The sequence below is a fragment of the Lemur catta genome, chromosome 17 (assembly GCF_020740605.2).
Source record: "Lemur catta isolate mLemCat1 chromosome 17, mLemCat1.pri, whole genome shotgun sequence".
Taxonomy (NCBI): domain Eukaryota; kingdom Metazoa; phylum Chordata; class Mammalia; order Primates; family Lemuridae; genus Lemur; species Lemur catta.
In genome coordinates, this window is record NC_059144.1 from 46,490,657 (window position 1) to 46,509,833 (window position 19,177).

A 19,177-nucleotide genomic window follows, 5' to 3' on the forward strand; every position below is an offset into this window, starting at 1 on the left:
CATCCAGAGTCTCCACCGAGAGCTGCAGGCCCAGGTTGTGCCGCGGGTTGACCACCCAGTGGTTGCTTGTGGCTGTGATGTCGAAGACCAGCCAGCCCTCCTCCGAGGCCCAGAGGGTGCGGCTGTCCAGCAGGAAGAGGTCCGACTCCCTGCGAGAGAGGAGGGGAGAGACACGGGCTCCCGGTTAGACAGGTCAAGGCTCAGCCACCCCGACAGCCACTGATGGAGGAGACAGTCTCGTGGAGTGGGGGAGGTGGAGTCCACCGGTCCCCCGGAAGTGGGTTCACCAGACCAAGATCCAGGCACAAAGACCCCTCAGTAGCTGTGGTGAGGAAAGGGAGGGTAGCGGAGGCATAATGATATGCACAGAGAACGGGGAGCTGCTACGAGGCAATCTCACCCTACAAATTGCTAGGGGGTGTCCCAGTGGGAGGGAGCAGAGGAGTGCAGAAATAATACAGCCTCCCTGCTGCTGGAAGAGTCTCGGGGAGCAGAAATTGACATCGATTCTATTATTCACCACGTACCAGACACTGTCCCAACAGCTCTACACATACTACCTCATTCAATTCCCACAACCCTAAATCATGGGAATATGACCTCCATTCAATATATGGTAAAGACACGACTTGCCCAAGGTCATTCAGCCGGGAAGTTGCCAAGCTGGGATTTGAGCCCAGGTAACTGAGCTCCCAGGCGGCCACTCTTCGTTTCCGTGATATGCAACTTCTTGCCTACCAAGCGTTAGCAGGTGAATTCCCAGACTGATGTTAATAAGGAGATCCTTTCATTCTCTTCTCCTCACTTTTTGAAGTAGCAAAATGGGTAAAAATCAGAATTAACCTTGTAAGGGATGGAAGATGGATGGTTGGGAGTGGGTGGGTAGATGAGTGTGTGGATAAATTTTTACATTCCTGGGTGATGCAGTTCTAGTATACGAGGTCTTCATAGCATCTCTTGTGCACCTTTAATGATAAAGATTCAAAGTTTCAATACTTTTGAGTCCTTCAATAGTCCCTTAAAATATCTAAACACCCACACTGTGCCAGGTGCAGTCTATTACAATGACCGATACCACACTGGCCCCTTCCCCAGGCCACTGACAGTCTTTATCACACCCACAGTTACGTAATTTTCCCGAGAATGACCCGCTGAGCCATTAGCAGGAGCTGAGCAACCGATGCCCCTGTAGATGAGGCACATGTCTCCAGTTGGCCCAGTCCCTGACTCTCCCAACTACTGACACAGCCACCCCCATTTATCTTTCCTGTCTGGCCTGGGGACCTAAGTCTGTGAGGTCTGGCGAACTGCAGTTCTGCCGCAGGCCACGATACATCAGCATTAGTCGGACACGTCGATAGGTACGAGGCTCAGAGCAGACACGCGGGAAATAAATCTGTGACATTAGCCAGTTTCTCCAATTTATTGTGAAATGTGTTGGGATTAACAGGTCACTCAGAGAAGCCCACACAGGGAAGGAGAACCGGGCTCAGAAAGAAAGGCGGGCACGCAGGGCAGGGCTGTCTCTTCAGGCCAATCACAGGAGAAACGATCTGAGCTCTTTCCCTCTTGGCTTCTCCCCATCCAAAGTCTGGGGCCAGAGAATCTAGTTGGCCCAGTCTGGGCGGGCTCCTGGCCATGTGAGTGCGGGCACTTCACAGTGACAGATGGCATCACCAAGACCACAACGGGGAGGCAGGGGTAGCCCCATCCCAAACTCCCAGAAATCCCAAGTTTTAGGTAATGCTCAACGACTCCCAGAACCCGGTTCAGAAAATGCTTAATGATAGTATTGCTAAGGTTTGAATGTTTGCGCCCCTCCCAAAACTCATGTTGAAACTTAATCTTCAATACAACAATATTGAGAGGTGGGGCCTTTAGGAGGGAATTAGGCCATCAGGGATGGATTAGTGTCCTTAGAAAAGGGTTTAAGGGAGAAAGTGTGGTCCCTTTTTGCCCCTCCCTCTTCCGACACAGCAACAAGGTATCATCTTAAAGAAGAGCAAAGCAGCCTTCACCAGGCACTGACCCTGCCGGCACCTTGATCTTGGACTTCCCAGCCTCTAGAACTGTGAGTAATACATTTCTATTATTCATAAACTACCCAGTCTCAGATATTTTGTTACAGCAGCACGGATGGACTAAGACAGTTGAGCTGTGTGTGTGAATGCCGTATGACTTCTGATCTTATAACCAAAAAACATCACCACAATATAAGGCAATAACACCATCCCCCAGCCTGTGAAACCATGGTCCCTTACGATCTGTAAGAAACTCCTTTCTCTCTCTAACACAGAGAGATCACAGAAGCAAGGAAGTCTTTTTAGACCCACATAGGATTTTGAAGACCCTAAGTTTGACTTTCATGTCTAAACTGAATTAAAATAATGAGACGATTTTTCACGACTCATTTACTTCTTCCTCCCTGAGCTATTTTAGCGGCAGTTTCAGACTGGCGTGGGGGGGTGACCACGCAGACTTTAAACTTGCAAATAAGAATTTCCTGTTGTCTTCGTCTCCAATTTGCCTTGATGACTTTCCTGGCTCTGGAATGCTACCAAGGTTGTCAATGAACCTGCTAGCTGTCCTCGACAATTAGCAGATGAGAGAGAAACACTGCTCCAAACCAAAACCATCCCCCCCCACCGAATCAGCTCCCAAGGCCCGTGTTGGAAACATCTACACCACAGCACAGAACTCACAAACCCAGGTGGTGATTTTGATGGAAAATTGTTATTTGCAGGAAAATGTGACCAGATATCTGGATGGTCCCTCATGGATGGTAAAACAATGAATGGTAACTGAGGGAACAGAATCATGCCTTTAAACAGAGGACGCCTTGCCAAACGCTACTAAACGTTCTCTTATTGCAGGCCATGACACCGTGGGCCAGATGTTACAGGCCAGGGTTGACTCATCGTGAATCAATGTGACCGACTCAGCTCCCCTCCCCCAAGTCACAGTTTGCAGTTTGTTCCGGGCACGGTTAGAAGAGCCAAACCTTCATCTGAAGGCACCAGGAGAGGGGACAGGGGAGCCCTGTCGAGATGGGTAGAGTGCGGGATGTTACACAGGATTTGCTTTTCGACTGACAGCCCAGGCACTGAGGTTGGGCCTCATGAAAAGGACAAGGAAGGAATTACTCAGCAGCTGGGAAAGTGGGAATTTCTAGCTACCACCTGCAGCATCGTAAAAGAACGCTGGTTCTTACAACCAGGAGAGCACTGAACCGGCCTTTTGTGACATTTTTATTTACCTTGAACACACTGGCCTCCCTGACCCAGCCCAGATGGGAAAGGCTCAGGGTGCAGGGCCTCAAGGAACCTAAATGCATTATTCTTTCACCTTTACCACCACTGAGAGTCTAGGCGCCTTCCGTGTGTCAGTTCTCCAAGTCTCCCCAATGGCCCTATGTCGTGCGAGGATCATTTTGTTCCCATTTTACAGATGAGTAAGTGGAGATCAGCGAGGTAAAGCTGACCGTTCACCGTGACAGACCTTGTACATGGCAGAACCAGGCTACAGCCCAGGAAACCTGACTCAAGAACTTGAGCATCTGTCACCTCCTTAACTCATCAGGGGACAAGAGAGACACAGGAAATCATCGAATCCTACATGATGCATGTTGTCACAACATTGCATGGGGCAAAGAAAACAGTATAGGGGGATGAGATCCAGGCAGTGGGGAATGGGGAAGGCAAGAAGGTCAAGTGAGCTAATTCCTGAGCCTCAGTTTCCTCTTCCGTATAATGAGGATAATGCCATCTTCTCCAATGACTAGGAACAGCCAAGTTAAGACTAGCCTGGCAACAAACTCCCAAGGCTCTCTGGGGAATGTCCGTAGTTATAATATTACAAGCTATGTCAGTGTTGGTATCTAATCCCTGCTAAACTTCAGGGAATTCTAGGATGGGGACAGACCTTACATGTCTTGGCCCCAGAGGTTATGTGACTAGCCTGAGATCTTCCAGTTAATAGACCACATATCCATTCAAAGAATGTTCACCCTTCATCCAAATTTCATCACAGAAGTGTATGAGGATGTTCACAGTAGCGCTGTATTTTCTGCAAATATGCCACAAATAATTCCTCCTATCTCTGTATCCACATGCTATTCTCTCATAAAGCTGTGGAGTCTATTCCTCATCTCTGATGTCTGGGCTGACCAAGTGACTAGTAGGACCCAGCAGAAGAGAGTCCCTGCCAGGTCCAAGGCTGGGACTTAGGAGCCCTGGCAGTTTCTGTTCTTGCTCTCTGGAAACCTAGCCACTGAATCAAGAAATCTGACTACAGTGCTGAAGACCACGTGGAGAGTAAGGAGGCAGAGGCTGTGGATAACAACAGTCTATAAAGGGAGGGAGGAAGAAAGACCAAGCTCCCAGCTTCATCAGTGACCACAACAGACAGTACAAAGAATGGAAGAACCAGCCGGCTAAGCCCTGCCCAAATTCCTGAGCAATAAAATGATTGTTGTTTTAAGCCACTGCATGTGGGTGGTTAGTTTCAGAGATCAACAACCCAAAACAACAGTCACATTGTTTATAACAGAAAAACGGAAAACTAACCATCTACCAATAGGGACTAGTAAACCATTGTGGCATGTCCAAGACAACAGAGCCCTAACCACCTGCTTCAAAGAACCACATACATCTATACTTGTTGCCAAGGTGGACATATAGTATGAAGCAAAAAGTTTTTATAAAATAGAATGTTTTAGTATGTAAGTTTCTGGGAAAATACAAAATGCTAAAATCGGTACAAAAAGAAATGGAAAATTTGAGTTGCCCAAAAGAAATTGAAATAGGAGTAAAAGGCTTTTCCTATCCCCACACTCCAGAGGCTTTTATACCACAAATTTACCAAATTCTCAGGATAATTCCTTCTTGCACGATTTCAAGAAAATGGAAAAGGGCTGGTCTGGAACCCATATCGTAAAGCTTGTGTGCCACTGACTCCAAAAATGGAGAAGGCCAATTTGATCGACATTTCTCCAAAGAAGATGTGCAAATGGCCAGTGCACACATGAAAAGACACTTCATTAGCTCTTAGGGAAATGCAAATCAGAACTACAATGAGACAGCACTTCACACCCACTGGGATGGGATGGCTAGAGCTAAAAACCCTGACAATGAATAACCGGTGTTGTTGGCAAGGATGTGGAGAAACCGGAACCTACATGCTGGTGTGGTGGTGGGAGCGTAAAATGGTGAGAATCCTGGTGTCTCAAGGGTGAAACATGAAGTTATCATATGACCTGGCAATTCTACTCCCCGCAGAAATGAAAATATGCATCCACACAAAATCGTATACACCAGTGTTCACAGCAGCAATGGTCATAACAGCCAAAAAAGGGGAAACAGACCAAATGTCCATCAACTGATGAATGGATGAACACGGTCAATTCATACAACGGAATCTTATTTGGCGATAAAAAGGAAGGAAGTACTGATACACACGACAGCATAGATGAACCCTGAAATCATTATGCGAAGTGAAAGAAGGCAGACACAAAAGACCACATAGTTTATGATTCCAACGCCCCAAATAGGCAAATCCACAAAGACAGAAAGTAGGTTAGTGTTTGCCAACAGCTAGAGAGGGAGGGAAAGTGGGAGTAACTGGTAATGAGCACAGCGTTTCCATATGAGGTGACAAAAGTGTTCTAACATTAGACAGGTGTCGGTTGCACAACTCTGAATGAACTAAAAACCACTGAATTGTACACTTTAAAAGGGTCAATCGTATGACATGTGACTTGTATCTCAATAAAGCTCTATTTTTAAAAATAGGATAACATAAGCCCCAAATAGAGAGCACGGCGCCATTATGCTAGTAATTGTTTCAAGGTCTACACACATCTGCACGAGTTCGTCTGCTCATACCGCAGAGTTTCAGCAACGATTAACTCTCAGGTATGTTGCGCCCCCTTACAAGCTAACACATGTATGTCAACATTGTCTCAATTTAGCAAGCACACCCTAAAAAAGCTAGATTTGAATGGAGCAACATAGTTCCACGCTCTACTTGATCTGCAGGACACACCTGGGCGAGGTGGCAGGCCTGGCGCTCAGCCCCTCACAGGTGGGGACAGTTCTGCCCACTCCTCCAAGCTCCCAGAGCCAGGGTACGGGCCACAAGTCTTTCAATCACAATCTCAATGTTCCTTCCACTTTCTCGTGGGGCTTCTGATTACAGAAATAGCAGCAAGACCCTGAAAGTCAACTTCTCCCCTCCGGAAGCCAGGTTCCCCCAAAGCCCCACTCTCTAAGGTGTGTACCGCAGGTGACCCCAACTCCTCGGTGCTGAGGGGTGTTAATAGGTCACCACCAGCCTGGGGATAAGATGTTGCTGGCGCTCGCAGGCACTGCCTCCCAGGGACATCCACGCCAACCTGGTGAAATCTAATTGCAGAGGCAGGAGCAGGAAGAACCACAGCCGCCAGAGTTAGTTTCTAGTGTCCCTAAGCCCCCGTTCCCCTGGAAAGTTCTACCACGATGGAAAAGTGGGTATTTTAGAATCTCAAACGTGGGAAGGTGGAAAGTCCTTTTTTTGCCTCTGGCCACCTAGGGGCTATTTAGAGGCTGCTCCCGGGGGAGTAGGATTCCCGTGTGGGCTGCAGGGGGTGGCTCCCTTGGGCCTCAGAGAAATCGTCAAGGCTTTGTGCAAACACAGCTCCAGGGAAGACAGCCCTGAAACTGTCTCCACCGAGAAACAGGGCAGAGTTTGGAAGTGTGAGGCTCTCTCCCGCCCTGCGCTCCGGGAAACACGGATGCCGCCTGCGTCACGCAGCGCCGACTGCCTGGTTACCCGGGGCAGCCGTGTCCCGTCTCAGGACCCGGCGTCAGGGCTGTGGGGAAGATGCCTCCTTCGCCCCCCTACTTCTGGACCCAGCCGGCCAGGGTCTTGAGAGCCAAACAGGACCTTGGAAATACACCCCAGCCGTTTCCATTTTCGGCTTGGAAGATCAGAGTTCGTGTTTTTCACACAGGCTGCTGATGGCTGAATGGGGCTTAGGATCCAGTTCTGGGCCGTGATGGAAAATGCTCTCACCAGCACAGCCCGAGACCCAGCCTGACTCCCCGCAGGGCACAGCCCAACACCTCTAGGGGACAGGCACAAGCCAGGGTGGGGTCACATTTGGAACCGTTCCAGCCAGGTCCATCCAGGAGGCCTGGCTGGTGGCTGGGGGCCTCAGCACCCCAACACCATGCCCTGGGCACCCCGTGCACCTGGCTCTCCGGTGGTGCTCTCCCACCACCTCCGGCCTCCAACGAGGTAGGTACACTCCCGACCCCCACGTCACAGATGAGGGAGCTGAGGGGCAGAGGAGGGCAGGAAGAATCCTGCAGGCCCCAGACGGGACGGGACATAAAGCCTGTCAAGCTGTCCTCCCCATCGGCTGGCCATCGGCATGCAGCCAGGACCCCCCTGGCCCTAGGCTGGAGGAGTGGGGCAGAAGAGGGTGTGGCTGGCCCAGTGCCAAGTGGCCCCACCATCAACAAAAGGAAAGCAAACTTCAGACTATGCAGCAGGCAGAATAATGCCCCCCTCAAAAACATCCGGGTCCTGAGCTCCAGACCCGGGGAGTACGCTGCCTTACACCACCAAAGGGACTTCTCGGATGTGACTCAAGTAAGAGTTTGTGGATGGGGGACAATCATGGATTATCCTGGTGGCCCCAGAGTAATCATGAGGGCCCTTCCAAGGGGAAGAGAGAGGGAGGAGGCCAGAAAAGGAGATGTGACAACAAAAGCAGGGGTCAGCATGGTGCAATTGCCACTGGGGCCGTGGGCCAAGGAACGTGGCAGCTTCGAGAAGCTGGAAAAGGCAAGAAACATTCTCCCCAGAGAGCCCCGCGGGGCCTTGATTTGGGCCTAGTAACACCCATTGTGGACTTCAGACCTCCAAAACTGAGAGAGAATAAATTTGTGTGTCTTAAGCCACTAAGTTGGTGGTCACTTGTTATAGCAGCTAAGAGGAACCAATACAGTTTCACTCCTGAAATCCGCCCTGGACACCTCCTATCCTTAGATGCTCTGCCAGGAGCCAGAGTTGGAGTGCCGGGTCTGGGGTGGAGCGCACGGCACCAGGAGGGTAATGAAACCCTGATTGAGTGGCACGAAGGACAGAAGAGTCCTCTGGGGGAGCAAGACAAGGACAGGACTAGATCTGGGTGTGGAGGAGGACGGGGAGGAGCCCTCGGCAAGCCTCTCCCGAGGGGCAGAAGGATGAACAGGGCCAACGCAGCCAAGGGGCGGGGAAAGGTGTCCCCGCCAGAGGGAACAGAACGTGGAAAGTGAGGTGACAGACTAGCAAGGAGGGGTGCAGATTCACGGTGGCCAGAATCTGCAGGGCCTGTGGCTGTGGGAAGCCAAGTCCCGAGAGCTGGGAAGCCCAGGAGCCTGTTGGGCGGGGTGGAGACGATGTGCTCTCCACTTGCAGCCCCACCCCTACCCTGACCCTCACCCACCCTCACCCTACTGTTCTCTGGGAAACCGTGAGGCTGGACATTCTGCAGCCCTGCATGTTGTGAACTGCTGCGGGGCCCAAGAACATTCCTCAGAAGAGAGAGTGCAGGCGAGCGGCCAGCGCGTTCCCAGGCTGACATGATGTCATGGAGGGAGAGCAGGCATGTGGCCGCTGAGGAGGAGTTGGGCTGGGAAGCAGCAACCGCCACGCACCTGGAGCGAGACCAGCAGCGGACTCCAGCCTGCAGGGAAGCCCGGGAAGGAGATCAAAGGAGCCCACAGAGGAATTCGGCCCCACCCCTGGCCGCCAGCTCCCGGGTCCAAGGGGAGCCTCTCCTGAGCTCCAGGCCGTGGAGGACCAGCCCAGGCCCCGGGCTCCCCCACCCCGGCGTCAGGGAATGCCCTGCCTTCCCACCGAAACACCCAAACAGGCCCTGGCATCCCGCAGACGGGAAGATGAAGTCAGGGAGGTCCAAGGCTCTTTTAAACACACTTGAAGACTGCACATACCCAGGAAGACCGAAATTAAGTCATCTGAGAGAAAGGTGGAAAAATACACAAAGCAGCACAGTATCCTGCCACAGACAGAGCCTGGAGGCCAGCCCACGGCCCTCCCACCCACCCCAGGAGCGTCTGTCTCTCTCTCTGGGCAGGGCCAGCTGACCGCAAAGAGCCTGCCTGCCCACACACTCACGGGTCAAGAACGCTCCCGCCCAGCACCCAGGAGGCCTGTGTTGTCAGAGACAGGAAGAAGCAAGTCAGCGGCCAGTAAGTTCTGGGCCTCAGTCTGCCCATCTGCAAGACGAAGGGTCTGGAGTCTATCATGGTCTCAAAAACCACGTCTTTTAAATAGGATATCTAAGAGAGGAAAATGAGAGGGTCAGAAACCCAAACAGCCCTGTAGATAAATGAAGCTGGGAAGCATCCTATGATACATTGCTCCTTAGGGACTTCATAATGTACATTAGCTCTGTAAAGGCTCTGAGAAGTCCTGCTGCATAAAAAACATCTGGCAATGGAGTGTGGAAAATAGGCTCTCAAATCCGTGTCCACATGGGGGATAGGGGGTCCCAAGGGCAAAGGATCACAGTTAAAAAACGGAAGGCTCTCCCCCATCACAGGTGTATCTGCCAGCAGAGATGATCAGAGATCTGGGTGGAGCCCAGGAACCTCTTCACAATGAAGTCCCCAGGGTGATCCTGGGCCACACTCTGGGTGGTCACGGATGTAGGAATTAGGACAAGCGGCTTTGGGTTGAGGCAAGTTGGAGTCAAATCCCAGTGGAGTGACCCTGGGCTGGTCAACTTCTGTCCTTCAGATTCTTTTGTTTATAAAACTGGGGAAAGGATGAGGACGGCTCTGAGCGCGGATCAAACGGGACGATACAGTCAAGATGCCACGCCGAGCCAGAGGCTCAAGGCTCCAGTCGGCTGGAGCAGACCTCAACGTCAATGTCAGGCTTCCAGCGCTGGATTCACACTGCCCGGGCCTTGAAGCAAGATCACAACTGCTGTGTGCTGACCCTGACTCAAGATGCGACGGCCCAGCCTGGCCCCGAGTGAGCCCACTGAGTCCTGCGATACCCGAGAGGGAGGTGCATTTGTCCCCCTCACAGGTGGGAGACAGGAAGAGGGTCAGAGAAACTCAGGTGTGCGTGCAGGTGCCAAACAGAGCCACAGGGAGAGCTGCCGCCTGGGGACCCTTCTCGCCCCTCACTCCCCCTGCCCCAGCAGCCTGCAGGGGCTAAACAATTAGCTACCCTGCCTTAAGCCTTTTATTAGCTCTTAGGATAAAAAGCCAAACTCCCTAATGTGCTCCGTGGTAAGGAAGACTATGTAACTGAGAGACCAAACTGGGGAGAGAAAGCAGGCGCTATTAACAATTCCAGAGGGACACACGGGGGCTTTAGTCACCCTACCTACGAGGCCCTGGGTGGCCCGGCCACTCCCTCCACAGCCTCCTCCTGCCCCAGCCCCCTTTCTCACCTGTGCCAGACCCCAGCCCTCCACGGGCCTTCGCACGCGCTGTTTCTTACCTTTCACCCTCCGTCACACCTGCCCATCCTTGAGCTCCCCAAGCAAGCAAGTGTCCCCCGATGCCCTGATGGCACGTCCACACTAGACACCCTCCAGGCCCAGGCCCTCCGCTCTGGGCATTCCGGCGGAGGCGAAGTGTGTTTGCACAGTGCCTTGGGGTTTCCTCTTTCCCCACCAGTTTCAGCTCCTTGCGGGCAGGAGCCAGCGCGGTTCTGCTCTACACTCTAGCAGCCCCGGCACCGAGCACCCGGCACAGCACACGGCGGGTCTGGAAAACACGTTGGATGAACGAGCTGCTATCCTCCGAGTACTCTTACTGGTCAAGGAGGTTTTCCGTTTCACTTTTGGCGGTTTACATCTTTTCATATTACTCAGGTACCTCCAGAGATGGCTCTGCCTCCCCGTTCCCCGGGGCCTTATCTCCCAGGTCATGGGCACCCAGCCGCGCTGGTCACACGCGCTGGTTGAGGGGAGACCCTCGTCGGCCCCTGGGCACCTCCACACCCCCTACTCCCCCAGGCCCGGCTGTGGAATCAGGGGGCTGTTGAATCAGCCCAGACTGACCCCCAGCTGGAACCCGCCAGGTTGCTGGGGCTTCCCACTCGCCCCCTCCACCTCCTGTCCCCACCAGCTCTGCAGGGCACCTCCTTTCCCAACACGTCAGAAAGACACCAGAGGACTCGGGGGCAGAGGCAGCCGCTGGGAAGAAAGCAGATCCACAACTCACTTCTGGACCCGACTCTCGCTCCCCTTTGCTTAAGATTCCAGGGCTTGAGCCCCAGAATTTCTAGAAAACTGGAGGCCCTGTCACTCCACTCAGCCTCTGCGTGACCCACACAGAAGCCCAGCAGCAGGAGCCGCGCCGCACTGTAGATCCTGGCACACGGATCAAACGTATTTACCGTGAAACGTCAAGAACTCTGAGAGTTCCCCCGAAAAGCCAGGCCTCGTGGGAGGCACCACGGGGCCCCTGACACAGCTCCGGGGAGAGTCCTGCATGGACGGGCGGCTGCCGGGCAGGTGGCCAGCTGGGACCGAGAGACTCATCTCTCTAGACTTCACCGGTTGCCCATTTCCTCCAGCCTCCAGCTCCAGACCAAAATAGAACGAGGTAAATTCAGCCTCTTTCACGCACACTCAAGGAATAAACAAACAAGACAAACATGGTTTTCATGCTGGGTAATGTTTCCAACCCTGTTTTTTTTTAAAGAACCACAGGCTGTTTTAAGATTCCAAGCCAGAGACAGAAAAGCGGAGTGAGGCAGACAGACAAAGGGGAGAGGAAATGAACTTAACAGTGGAGCTCGCAGACAGAAGCAGGCAACACGATTACCAAGTTCGAGAGTTTCAAAAACAGACGCCAGGTCAGAAAATCTAGAAACAGACTAGGGGCCTTCTGTCCAGAATAAGTGTCTAGACGTCTTGTTCTGGGGGCATCTTCAAACCAGAGTGGGTCCAGGAAGAGGGAAGGCGCATGGGCTTGCGCTTAGCAGGTGCTTGCTGGCTGCCCCGTGCAGTAGACACTCTCATCCCATCCTGCCGAGTTTCGGGGACCCCCTGGAAGCAGGTGCTGAGAGGAGAGCAGGAGGGGGTGGCCAGTGAGACGCGTGTAGAGCAGCCCAACAGGACACTGTGGCTCTGGGGCTCGTGCCCATCAGACTTCTGGGGGGCTGCGCTCCTGGGGCTGCCCTGAGGCAGGAGGGGGCTGGGGCTTTTCCCACCAACTCCCGTCCACCATGAACACAGGGCCGCTCCCACGGGCCTTGACCCCTCAGCAGGCCCGAGGAAGCCCCTGGGCGGAGTCCCCACGCAGGGGAAGGCGAGTGCAGGGGAGGCACCCGGTCTGTGCTCAGCTGGTCCCTCTCTCTGGGAGAGGTGGAGGCTCTGTCCCAGGTCACAGCTGGGGAGGTTACGGGGCGGGAGTCGTCCCCCCTGGGTGGCCAGCATGGGCAGGAGGGGAAACTGCCTCCCAGGCTCAGGGCAGGGACCCCCAGCAAGATGGCCCGTGGGGGTGGTGCCTGCAGAGAGAACAGACTCGAGCAGCAGTGCTGACGGGGAACCGGGGGGTCCCTCTCTGGTAGAGGAGCAAGACTATGGGCCCAGAGAACAAAAATCTTCCCCCTTAAAAGGCTCTTATAATCCAGTTTCCATGCAAGAAGCAAAGCCGTGTGCTGGGCACGGGGCAGGAGGGCCGAAAGGCCAAAGGTTACAGGGACTCCAGGCTGGGGACCGGGACTGAGCCCACCTGCTGTCCAAGTTCAGCAGACAGTGATTCCACAGGCAGAGGGAGGGGGACTCCGGCTGAATTTTACAATAGGTGGGGCTGAGAAACACGGAGCAACAGCGGGAGAGGACAGCACGTCAACTCAGCGTCCGAAGTGGGTTGACCGTCAAGGTCATCAGAAACAAGCTATGCTGAAAAAACAGACACACAGGGAAGAGCAGCCTCAGGAGACACGAGGGCTCAATGGCATGTGGTGTCCTGGATGGGATCCTGGAACAGAAGGACATTAAGTAAAAACAAAGGGAACCTGGAGAAATGATTGACTTTAGTTAATAATGCAGATATTAGGTCACTAACTACAGCAAACGTACCACGCTACTGTAAGATGTTAATTACAGGGGAAACTGGGTGTGTCTGCTTTCTGTGTGTACGTGCATGTGTCTGTGTGTGTTTCTGCATATCTGAGTGTGTTTCCATGAGTCTGCGTGTACAGGAGACAGCTGGAAATGCGGCTGGGGCCGGAAGGTGTACACTCCTGCACTAAGGGCTGAAACTTCTACGTGTAGATGATGGTATCCACATCAACATAGATACAGCAGACATCTCCACCCAGGGAGCTTGCAGGGCCAGCTTCATGGGCGTGTCCCCCGCGCAGGTACACAAGGCCACACGCGTGCAAGGGCTCCGTGCTTCTATGTGTTCTGATGCTCTGCTGTTGCCATCTTGAAATCCTTTGACATTTTAATAAGGGGCCCCATGTTTTCATCTTGCACTGAGTCTTTAAAGTTATGTGGCCTGTCTTGGGAGCTTGTTTCTAAACATTAGTAACCCCTACAACCAGACCAGCTGGGGTTAGAAACAGGGCCTGTATTTTTCTCTTTAAATGTGCACCCGAGTGGTTCTGACCACAGCTGGGTTTGGGCACTACGGCCCCAGACGGATGCCCATGAGCAGCCACACAGCCGGAGCTGAGTGGCGTTCCAGGGTGGGTAGCAGTGAGCGAGATGAACAGGAAGGTAGGAAGAAGGGGTGGGAAACTCGGCCTTAAGTGACGAGCTGTAAGTACTTCAGGCCCCTTGACCCCTGACTGGGGTGAGGGTGCGACTTTGTCTCCAGGACCCCCTGCAGGAGGAATGAGCCCAAGTCGCTTTTGGGGACTTGGCATGGCACCATCCCCTCACCCGGCCTCCTCCCTTTGGGGTCCCACTGCCCCACGTGCCTACGGCCTTTCCCGGAAACATTTTCTAATCATTCACTTTCGCAGCCACACGAGCCTCGCCCAGGGTTGGCTTTGGATAAACCCGACCTGAAACCCGGCCGACAGTTTTCACGCGGTGGCAGCTTCCTTCCATCAGCAGCGCTGCCTCCCTTAGACCTGAGGATCCAGGCACAGCCCAGGCTGGACAGGAATGAGCGCTGTGGTCCATCAGCACTGCCTCAGTCCCCAGAGGGAGAACGGTGGCTTGCCATGACGCACACCAGGTGTCAGCCCTCCTTCCTCCAGCCGTGGAGTGACAAGATGGAAAGCCATGGGCATTGTTGAGGAAAAACAAGAAAATGGACTGACAGCGGAGGCAAAAGGAAGAACCAGGGCTTGGAAGAACTTTGAGCACTTACCCAGATACCTACTTCTGACCTGAATGTGAAATAACCGGGTTATTAACCACGGTTGTCCTCTTTAAAACTCCATCTCCCTGGTAAGCCTGTATTCCCATCCTTGGAGTTAATATTTGGGCAGGCACTTTTCTTCCCAGCTACAGATGACCGCTTATGACCAAATTGAAAAATATTAATTCTCTTTGTCTCCTGCCAAAAAAGGCTAAAGCAATTACAGGCCCTGATTTGAAACACAGATGTTAATACACTTGGAAAAACAGGCTGCTATAGGCGAGCAAGGCTCAGGTCCAAGTATGAAGTGCTTTTGGAATTAGAGTGCCGGGTCGAGTTATGCAGAGAGCCCCCTGCAGTAAGGCCCGTTCTCCCCAGATGTATTCCTACGAAGAGCCCAGGGCCGGGGTACACATGCTGACGTTTCCCCCGTTTGCAAACAAGAACCGACCTACCCTTGGGCGCCCACTGGCACACAGCTCTAAATAACATAATTATAATCACCATAGGGAAACATCCACAGGATCGAAAAGTATCATAATTGCAGGCAATTTTCACTTTTTGGAAATTGGGTTCAGATGCTGAAGGAAGACTACAAGCAAGGCGTTCCCGGGTTTCAGTTCTGGAAGACAGAGCACGTTGGAGCGTTTGCTGGAACGGACCAGCCCGAGGGCAAAGATGCTGGCCACCATGGCGCATCCAACAGGTATCTGTCACGCATGGACTCAGGACAGCAGGACATACGGTGTGGTCTGTGAGTTCAGGAAGCCCACATGCCCAAGGGGAAGGCCAGGTCATTCCTTCATCCCTTCCTGCACTAGATATCTTACTGAGCACCTACTACGTGCCAGGCTCTAGGCATGATGGCTAGGAGAGTGAGAAATACAGACAAAACCCCTGCCCTGTGGAGCACCTGTCACTGCCTCCTCTGCGGAGCCACCGGAACACCCACTGAGACCTGTCCCATGCAGCCCCACGAGGCGTGGCGAGGGCCCGCAGGCTGCCCAGGTTCATGCGACTTGCAAGCCGTGGAGCAGGAGGCAATGCCAGGTGTGTTCCCAGAGCCCACAGTCTTCACCACCTTGCTACGCACAGTGCTGGGGGGCTGGGCAGGTTGTCGTCTTCTCTGCCTCACTTTCCTTGTACAGAAAACACAGTTTGCCCCACCATGACCCAATTGGGGAAAGGAAAATGTGTATCCACCAGCCAAGGAAGAAAAGCATGCATGACCGGGGAAAGATGCAAGCCTCTCTTCCGTAGTCCCCAACCGGGGACTGTGCTGCAGCTTCCTCGTCTGTTAAATGGGGTGCGTGAGGGCACGTCCACGGGGGCCAGCACATAATGAGCTTTTGTCACAACTGTTCCCGAAGGCAGACATCTCTCCTCTCAGCACAGAGAAGCGCCACTGCAAGGAGGGGCTCAAAGACGGTGCTGTGGATTTGGCCAAGTGGAACAAAACGTAAAGGGAGCAGACTTCTCACAGGTGGGTCCGCAAGATGAGCAGGACCAACCGCCTCCTGGGGACACTTGCTCAGCTTGACTCCACGAGATTTGACTCTTGAGAGGAATCAGAGCAAATGCGTGCGACCTGCTAAGCTCCGCGGATCCACCACCAGATTCCCCAACCACCACCCATATTCTCCCCGCGATGCCAGGCTTGGGATGAATTATGGAAAGAACTGAAAAGGCACAAAGACCAAAAAAGTCACCAAGGCCCAGATGGCCTCACACCACAGGACAGGAAGCCGGCGGGCATGTGGCCCTGGGAACCGGAGCAGGGCCTGCCGCTGCGTTTCCGGCGCTAACTGGGTTAGACACGGCCGGGTGGTGCCGCGGGCAGGCTTTCTCCCGAGAGGGGACCCTACGGGGAGGAGTTAAGGGCCCATCACACCCGCACAGGCAACTCCGGGATGGGATTTGGAGTGGGGCTCAGAGAAAGGGCTGCGAGGAGAAGGGCCCAGGCGTCCCTGACCAAGGCTGCTGTCCTCCAACTTCCCGGGACATCCCGGCAGGTCCCTGACTGCCAGCTTCTCACTCCTGGCCCTTTGAAAAGGCTACTCGGGAAGCTGAACCTGAACCGGCACATCCTGGAAGGCAGCTCAAAACCAGAGCTCATGCCCTGAGGCTGAGGTGTAGCGGAGAGGGGTGGAAGCCAACAGACATGGAACCAGGCACGTAGGCCTTCAGGAGCAGCGAGAAGGCTCCGGAAGCTTCCGGAAACTTCTGGAGCCAGAGTCCAAAGGGATCTCCACCCTCAGCCAGTCCCTTTCCTGTGCCGTGGAGACTGACAATCATGGTCTGGACCACACTTTGGGCTCAGTCCTGTAGGAAGTAAAACCGTCTTCTCTGAGAGACCAAGCCAAAGGGAACACAGGGCTTGTACCAGACGAAATCTCTCCCCTTCCATCTCTTGGGCACGTGAGACAGCTCACAGAGGAGAAACAGGAGAGAGCGCTCAGCCACCTGCTCCAGCCCTGGCACACAGGGAATCACCTGTGCTTTCAAAACACCCCAATGCTGGCTCAACCCCCATGTATCAGGCAGTTTAAAAGCCCCCGGCTGGTTCTAATGCACAGCCAAGGTGGACAAGCACAGCTCAGGCCCCATCGCTTGACCCAGGTGAGCAGGTGAGCTCCAGGTGAGGAAGTCGGCACCATGACAAGCACCGAGGTGCCACCATGGAATCTCAGGGCCCCAGGTTCGAGTCCCACCTCTGCCACTTCCTAGCTGCGTGCTCTCGGGTGAGCTACTCCCCATCTCAGAGCCAGTCTCGGAACCTATAAAATGAGGACAAGTCTTTGTGGGATCGTTTCCAAGGCACATAACAAAGGGGAAGTGCCTGGTACACTGTCGCAAACAGTAAGCACCAAACAATGAGAAGCCTCCACCACAGGGGTGCGATGTGCTCTGCAGTGTGACCATGTCCCTCTGCCCAACATGCTCATGGTGGCTAACGTCAGATCCAGCCCTGCCCGGAGACTTGCTATTGGGTCCTGCACCTGCACATGGCATTATCGCTGACACCCCGAGCCCCCAGGAGAGGACTGGGCAAGGTCCCATCACCTAACACCCTAGGGCCACCCTAGGGCCACTCTGGGGCCACCCAGGGGCGCAGGGACTGCACTCTTCCTCCTTCCACACCAGCCCTGTGCCCCTTCCCAGGCCCGAGGACCCACAGCATCAGGACATCCCTGGGAGCTTGTCAGAAAGGCTGGAACTCGGGGCCTCCCGCCCAGAGCGCTGCATCAGAACCTGCATCTGGACCTGAGCCTGGGCATCGGGCTAGAGAAGCGCTGAGTTGAGCGGCAGTGAAGGCGAGGGTGCCGGCTCGGGTCAGCACGCCCTGCTTCACGCGAAGGGAAGAGCCGTGGGCCCTGGAGGGCTGGGGGCAGTGGCTGAGGGGACCCTCAACACCTCCTCCGTGGGGGAGCCCAGAGGAGGGCCGCTGGCCAGGCTGCGGTTGCAGACGCTCCCACCCAGGGCAGGTCGCGGGGCAAGAGCCCCCGCTGGGCTGACGGGAGCCAGGGAGCCAAACCTCAGCCTCCTCCGCCAACGCATCCCACGTGGTGGGGACAGGAGGGGGACAGCTCCCTCTTCCTCAGAGTGACTCAGGCTGCGGCTGATCCAAATCTTGGCCCAGGAGACCACTCTGAGGTCACCCTCCTGGCAGCCAAAGTCCCTGAGATGGACCCAGGGACATTTTTCATCCAGCTGCCGACATCATCTCGACCTTGGTGGCAGCTGACTCCCTTGGAGCTGGTTCCGATGCCCTGGCTGCCCTCGGCCTCCTGGGGCTTCTCCAAGGCCAGCCCCCAGAGCACAGCCACGTCGCGTCCCCTCCAGATGGGACAGCACTGTGGGGGTGGGGGCAAGCCCGGGACGCGCGAGGCCGCAGGGGGAAGGCTGGGGTGGAAGAGCCCAGTCCCAGCTTCATGAACGGAACAGGTTAACTAGCGTGACTCCCGCCCCAAATTTCCTGCACCTGCAGCTGGAACCGGAGTCTGTGCCAGCAGGGCAGGAGCTTGTGCCACTCCTGGAAGCCAGGCCCCAGCTGGCCCGGCCCCGGCAGGAGGCAGAAGATGAGGATGAGGCTCCCATTCTTCAGCCACCCCCACGCTCCCAGCAAGGCCTCTGGAGCCAGGGCCACCGTCCCCAGACCTGCCTCTCAGCCCCCACTTGCTCCACAGCCCGCCAAGGGCGGCTCCAGCGTGTCTTTCCAGCTGTCTGGGGCCAGGCTTCAAGCAGGGCTGGAGGGCGGTGGACGGCCTCCAGCTCGGCTCATTATCGGAATTTAATCTGGATTCCGAGAGATCAAGAGGGCTCGGTGGAAAGTGACTCCCACAGGGGAGAGAGGCTGAGGCCGACCCAAAGCTGGCTAATCCCCGGCACCCCCAGGGCTTTCCTGGAGCTCAGGCAGAGCTCTCCAGAGAGCCAGATGTCCCAGCCCTGAGCAGCTGGGCGGCTGGTGGCAGCCAGGACGTGGCTCCCTCAGCAGAGACGGGCGCTGCGCGGCAGGGCAGGTCTGGGCTCCTCTGGGAGGGGAGGCTTGGCCCTGGCTGAGGACGCACAAAGGATGTTGCGCCCAGGGAAGCGCGTGCGCTTCGAAGAGCAGTCCACGCCCGGGCCTGTGTCCCCACCAGAGGCTGCAGAATGAAGGGGTTTAGCACAAAGCACACGGGGAAGGCGACAACCAGCCACAGCCGGGAGCGCTCCACTCCCCCAAGACGGTCTCCCCACTTCTGCCATGAGGACGATCCTGGTATTAACAGACATTTATGGAGCACTTACTGTGTACCAGACACTGTTGTAAGTATTAAGTATGTTACCTCCCTCCGTCCTCA

The 19,177-nt window shown here is 54.7% G+C and overlaps 1 protein-coding gene across 1 annotated transcript in view; it reads right to left on the minus strand.

Moving 5' to 3' along the window:
- Positions 1-19,177, minus strand: part of BMP7 (bone morphogenetic protein 7) — a 76,795-nt gene that overhangs the window by 24,075 nt on the left and 33,543 nt on the right. Inside the window, exon 3 of the mRNA XM_045528465.1 lies at positions 1-149. Coding sequence (XP_045384421.1) covers positions 1-149 — 149 coding nt within the window. The remainder of the gene's footprint in view (positions 150-19,177) is intronic.